Consider the following 7,035-nt stretch of genomic DNA (forward strand, 5'->3'; position numbering starts at 1 on the left):
CTTTATTCAAATTCTAACGCTTACTTCTTTAACGAGCTTTCAATAATAATTGTAAGAATTTCGTCCTGCCCAGTCCCCATACGATTACAAGAGCTACATTGGGAGACCAGTAATCCAATGACATTTATTTATCTTATTCAACAAATATTGGTCATTGGTCGTCATGAAATACTTCACACCAAAGAGAGCGGAGTTACACACAAAAATTACAGTCAAAGGACTAAATGTGGAATCCACGGAATACTTGTACAGAAAAAGAATATCAGACAAGATCGCTAGGAATGAAATATTAGAAATCGATAACAATCTGGGAAAAACTCAGAAATAACATAATTAACGCAACAACAGAATCATTTCGAGAGAGGAAAGTAGCGAACCCTAACATACCAAAAAAACCCAGATTTTTTAGAGAGGAAGTGACGACAAAATGTGAAGAAAATAAGAAACCCTTTTTCCAATACAGAATACAACAAAACAATAAGCATACAACCACTAGCAACGAATCAGAAATGAAACGAATACTTTAGTGAGACAAATAAAAAGGGAACACTTGCAAAGAGCTTCTCAAAACAGATGGAACACGAGTTCTACTTCTACGGAACACAAAATAAATATGGAGAATGATCAGAGGACACAGAAAAGAGATCATCATCATTTTGGCTTTACAACCCTGTGTGGGTCCTAGCCAAAGAATTTTTCTCCAGTCGTCCCTATCCATCGCCTTCCTCCGCCAAGCACGTATTTCCATATTTTTCATGTCTTCATCGATGTTATCTAGGAATCTTGTTCTGGGTCTTCCCACAGAAAAGAGATGAACGAAGTAATTAAAACAAAACTTATTCAGACGGAAACATGGGCAGACTACTTTTGCTAAAGGTGACGATAATGAACCACCAACACCAGAAGTGACGACAAACAAAGAAATAAATATTGGGAAGGAATAGGTAAAGGAAGCATTAAAGAAATTAATAAACAGAAAATCACCAGGAGAGGCCAGAATACCGAATGAACTGCTAAAGTACGGAGCACCAGATATGACCAAACAACTATTAAAATCAAAGTGATAACAAATATACTGAATGAAATTATAACATTAGCAAAAGAACAACAAGGTTTTAGGTAGAGAAGATCATGCACCGACGCTATATTTATAATGAGGCAAGTGCAAGAGAAATCATTAAAATACAACAAACCACAGTAAGACAATCTGATGGTACGTAGTAACGATGTAAATTATCATTGAAAGGATGGAATATACCTGTATATCCTGAATATACCTGAATAGCTGCAGCTTTATCATTTTGCAAACGTTCTGCATGTGTTTTATCATTGTCAAACCGTAGGAATCTGCTGATGCTCCAAAAGCGATGTATTCCCATACTTGTTCGGTACAAAGGACGAGAGTCTGTTTTCCATAAATCTTTCGAGTGCGCTGAATTCGAATGCCATACTCCTGCTGTAATAAGAATACCCAAGTAGGTCAAATTCCTCTATTGTGAGTGACTTCCAAACTTTTCGAGGTTTGTCTGGGTTTTCAGCATTATACTTTTCAGAAACGTCATTGGCTTTTTGATTGGTTTCGCGTATAATTATGTCTCACATTACATCACTGAAAACACATTTGCAATAAAAGGTTTCGACTTGCAGTAAAAGGTTTTCGTGTTCAAATAGTTTTATCTTTTGTAACCAGAACACTACTTTGGAAAGAACTTCCTTAAAAATTTTCAAAATCTTCATCGCCATTAGCATTGTCCTCGGTATAGATTTAAATCTTATTATTGATGTCAGTAAAAACGTCCTCTATGAAAACATAGACTTCATCTGATTCCTGGTTTTTGACATTTTTGTCTACTTCCTCCAAGTACTTCTGTTGCTCTTCATACGTCATTTTAAAAAATGAATAATGCAGGTATAAAACATCGTAAAAATAACCCGTAATAACTTTCCTCCTAAATTTGGTAGCATTCCTTCCTCTTCTTACCATTTTTGCAACATAAAACACGCTTATAGTCACAAAAATATTAACAACTTATAAGCACAGTTAAATGAACACTGAAAGCAAACAAACAAATGCCAAGCGTCTGTTATTTTCGGAACCTACAAGCGAACTGTATAGAAATAAGGCCGGGTACCTCGGTAGCACGGGTAGACTACCGTATCAGGTATATTTTTTTATACTTGGATATAGACATAACAGTTAAAGAATCGTAATAATGATTGTATTGTTGGTATAATAAATGTTATTAATTAATAGGTTTACTCTTGACTTAAACACTTTTCAATGATTTTATATGTTGAATAGTACCAGCGAAAGTATACAACCCTGTTGAGTTGCTTTTAAGACATCAACTGGTTCCGTCGATGGAGCATTATTAATTTTCATCTCCGCCATGTGATTCCAGTATGATTTTATATCATTTGAAATTATTACCAAAGAATATTTTAAACTGTCTAATTTTGAACCAGATAATATTTAGTTATTCTATCTCATTCTTAATGGGACACCTTGTATATGAAATTTATACAAAAAAAATTATTAAATCAATAAAATTGAAGTAATTCTCTTCCTAATACATTTTCAAGATAACTAATATCAGTAAAGAGATAACCATTGACCATAAAGATTATAATATGTCTTAAATAATATAAACTAAAAAGTTAGAAATAGAGAAAACATTATGTAATTGCAAAATAAGGCGTTTGTAACGTTACTTTATATCTCTAGTCGGTCATAGTATATTTCAGTCTTCTTGAGATGTACTTTTAGCACTAAATATAAACTACTATCATCTTCATTTTCATAAAAAAAGAAAACAGATATTTTACACTGCTGTAGTTATAAGATCTTGTCTATTTTGCTATATTTTGTATCGCTTTTCATGCCTAAATTTTCCCAATAATGTGATTTCTTTCAGTAATGTTTGTTAAAAACATTTGTTTTGGATGCATGGCACACTAGCTGCTAAATCCACTTGTTGATAGGGAGCTGATTACAGTAGGTATAGTGTAATGTACAACATTCTTGTGATGTGTTTGCTCTTACTTAATGATGTACAATATTCAAAAAAGCTTATTTTTTTCTATATTATTAGATACAACACAGGACATTTCTAAAACAGACCAATTATCAGTCATAATTAGGTATGTTTCTATTGAAAGAGATCCAATTACTGATGTTCCTATAGAGCGTTTCACGTTAAGAAAATAACATTGCGGAGATAGGGCCATGTATTTCTTATGGACGATAGAAGCGCAGCGATGCCACGATGAACGAACACAAGCACGATTCAAGGCTGTATATAATTTGTATTTTCGTTTTCACAGACATGAATTATTAAATTAATGTTTTTTAACGTAATTGACCAAAAATGTCATTCGAAACAAGAGATGAAAAGTAGGGAAAATGATTTTAATTAAATAAATAGTATTTACAAAAGATAATTTTATTTTATCTTATTTTAATTATAGTAACGACAGTTTATTTGTTTTTCGGTAAGAATATCATATACCATGAATCATAGAAATCAGTAGAAAATATTGCTTAGTTAAATCATCCTCTTTGCCGGCTATTAAAGGTTTAAAAGCAAATAAACAGACCGCTTGGAATGCATATATCTAATTACTAATTGCAACTTAAAATAATATGGTGTATATGTATATACGTATGTCAGCGATTTTATGTCGTTCTCTGAGACTACATAATGATAATAAGGCTTTGTGGTTCTTCAGTTGTTATTCTGACTTTACAGTTAAATGTTAATTGAAAATGGAAATTCGAAAAATATATCGACAATCTAGTAAACCGCATGCCTGAGAGTTTTGGCAACACTGATCTCCATAAGCCTAATGTTATTTTCTTAATGTGGAACACTGTATAGTAATATAAAAATTAATGAATCATTCTTACGTTTGTGATATAAATAGCCAAACTGGAGAAGATATTTCAAATTTAATTTTATCTTTCTTAAAAGAACATAGTATATCAGTTGCAAAGTATCGCGGACAGAGTTATGACGGTCCAGCAAATATGAGTGTCCATTACTCCGGAGTGCAAAAGAAAATTAAAGCTGTCCAACCCCAAGCTGTATACATCCATTGTGCATCTCATAATTTAAATTTGATGTTGCAGGATGCAAGCAATAATATATTAAAAGTCCGCGATTATTACGATACCATACAATGTATTTATAATTTTTTTGGCAAAAGTATTAAAAGATGGGATCATTTGCTAACAATGCAGAAAAATTTCCAACCAAAATCGCTTACTCTAAAAATGTTATCGGTGACTAGGTGGTCATCCAGATTTCAAACTGTGCTTGGTATAATGCAGAACTACATAACAATTTTAAAAACACTGTCTAAAATAATATTAACTACCACAGATCGTGAGGAGAGAATGACAGCTAATAATTTAAAAAGTAAAATGGAACAGTTTGAGTTTGTCTTTCTAACTATTTTACAAAATAAAGCTTTGAAATCTATAAATTTAGCTATCACTCTTTTGCAGTCCAAAAATATGGATCTCTCACGCGCAACAGTACTTTTACATAACTGTAAAGAGTTTTTATCAAATCTTAGGCAAAACTATACGTCATTTTTACAAGAATCCAAAGATTTTGCTACTAATTGTGGCTTGCCATGTACTTTTAAAATCAAAAGGTTTGGTAGAGTTAAGAAGCATTTTGATGAATTATTACAAGATCAATGCATCTCAAACCCTGAAGAAAGATATAGAATAGGCACGTTTTTCGGAAATCTGGATGTAGTCATTCAATAAATTCAAGCTAGGTTTTTAAGTATGTACAAAGTAAATGACGATTTTAAAGTCTTAGATCCTAGAAGTGGATATCTTTTCCAATCAGATCCAGAATTTTTTGCAGAAGCCAGTAAATTAGTTGCTGCATACCCGTCAGATTTAGGTAATGAGATTTTGGAGCAACTGCAATTTGTTAGAAAATCAATAAGGACACAGTTGAAATCAGCAAACTCTATTTATGATGCAGCCAAAATTATTCTCATAAATTTTCATTGCACTAGTGCTTGCATACCAGAAGTGTGTCATGCGTACATCTTATTTTTAACTTTACCTGTCACAACCGCTAGTTTAGAGAGATCTTTTTCTAAACTTAAATTAATAAAATCATATCTTCGTAGTACAATGTCAAAAGCACAGTTATCTTCTCTAGCGCTTATAAGTATCGAAAGTAAGGTTGCCCATCAGATAGATATTAATAAAATTGTAGATATATTCGCTGATAGTAGTGCACGAGAAAGTTGTTCATCTCATAGAATAATATTATGTAATAATGTAATCATTTATTAATGTTTGTTCTATTTTATTCTATACCAATAAAGATAAAAATTGCTAGTTGTTACAAACAGTGCATCAATACACTAACACATAATTATAAGTTTTTGTTACACAAGTCACATTTAGTAACTTTTTAAAGAGGGCCCCATTTATAATTTTGCGGGGGGGGGTCCTGACAGAGTTTGTTACGCCACTGCAATTCATTTAGATTTAATCTCATCTAAAAAATTTCTTTCAAATTTTTCATGGCCATCAAGTTGATTTTGGGAAAACATACCAAAGAGAACAAGAAAAATTGAAGTCAACTGTTAACAAATTCAAAGATTTGGAGTTGTTACATTCAAAATGGGCAAAAGACTTCAATGATGAATTGGCTATTGTAAAATCACATTTCTTCTCAAATACTAATTACATATATTTCCACAGCAAATTGAATTCAATATTAAACAAAAATCAATATCTGAAATTGCAATGCAAATAACTCTCTCAATAACCTTAGAAAGTAGGATATATATCTGCAATATGAGCATTTTTGGTAAACACAAGGTAAGTTAACTGAATTGCAAAGAACTAAAAAAATTATAAATATGAGCAACAAAAAATAATGGCACAAGTAAAGGTAATATTAAAAACAAAATAATAACAATCAAAATAATTTGTTAGTGTCATAATTTGTCCAATACAATGTGGTAAGAACAAAAAATTAATTGATTAAAGTAAAAAAAATCATTATAAATTAAATTATATGCTACACGAAGGCAAATGCTCCCTGTTCAGATGGTACAAGTCTAAGTACAAGAATGTAAATAAATACAGTAAATAAAAATACCCACCTTTGTTGGCTGCTTCCCATGCTATTTCAAAGGTCCAACGGTTTTCCTGTTCAGCAACCAAACCTCGGTCCAAGCATGATAATAAATTTGTGGTTGATTCTACCCTGTAGAATCTTCTGTTTGCCCTTTCCCTTGACATTGTCACTATAAATACAAGGAAAACTATGTTAAAACTTCGATATCGTCTGGATGAATTAAAATGTTGTTAATATATTTTATTTTCGTTTTAGGTACATAATTCTAATGTGCGATAGAAAAGTCATGGCTATATTGTGATAAGGGGGGAGATTTATGAAAACAAAAAACAGTAAGACGATAAAGAACTGATTATTTAACGATTATTTACGTAATATGTAAAACATTTGATAACTACCAAGGTATTAATTCGGCAATGGTTTAACCAAAAAAGATATTTATAGAATGATTTAAATATCATTGATTATATGAATATTTAACTTTCATAAATCATAACTATAAAAAGTGGTTGTAACAGAATGAAGAGTACTATTTTGTTTATTAACAGAATACTAAAACAAAATCTTCAAGAAAAAGGTTACATTGACCCTTACCTGACGTTTACACTCAACTTTTTTTTTTCGAAAATAAAACAAGAAATATTTAAACTAAGAGCCTTGAACGTAAAAATCTAACACGTTTTGAAGAAGGATGCAAAAAGGTACTATTTAAATTCAGAACTGAGATAAACAATCGCACTAGTGGATATAAATACACGGCTTCATGTGAAGGTCACCTCAGCGCGCTCATGACATAATGTATATTTACGCATGATTTTCATTCAGAAAAATGTGAATATGCTTTTAATATTATTTTACACCAATTTGTTTTAAATTTATTTGTCTTATTCTTTATATTTATTTACTTAAAGCATTT

At 31.3% G+C, this 7,035-nt stretch overlaps 1 protein-coding gene across 3 annotated transcripts in view; it reads right to left on the minus strand.

Moving 5' to 3' along the window:
• The window catches only part of Glys (glycogen [starch] synthase), a 33,446-nt gene extending 26,495 nt beyond the window's left edge, over window positions 1-6,951 (minus strand). The window contains exons 1-2 of one of the 3 annotated variants that reach the window (XM_072525731.1): window positions 6,714-6,951; window positions 6,145-6,288 (exon numbers count right to left, since the gene is read on the minus strand). In XM_072525731.1, coding sequence (XP_072381832.1) covers window positions 6,145-6,283 — 139 coding nt within the window. In that variant the 5' untranslated portion in view covers window positions 6,284-6,288; window positions 6,714-6,951. Of the gene's footprint in view, window positions 1-6,144; window positions 6,414-6,517; window positions 6,535-6,713 lie in introns of those variants that run through there. The other 2 variants (XM_072525733.1, XM_072525732.1) reach the window with 2 other exon arrangements.
• Between the last annotated feature and the right edge of the window lie 84 nt (window positions 6,952-7,035).

This window comes from Diabrotica undecimpunctata, chromosome 3 (genome assembly GCF_040954645.1).
Source record: "Diabrotica undecimpunctata isolate CICGRU chromosome 3, icDiaUnde3, whole genome shotgun sequence".
NCBI classification, from domain to species: domain Eukaryota; kingdom Metazoa; phylum Arthropoda; class Insecta; order Coleoptera; family Chrysomelidae; genus Diabrotica; species Diabrotica undecimpunctata.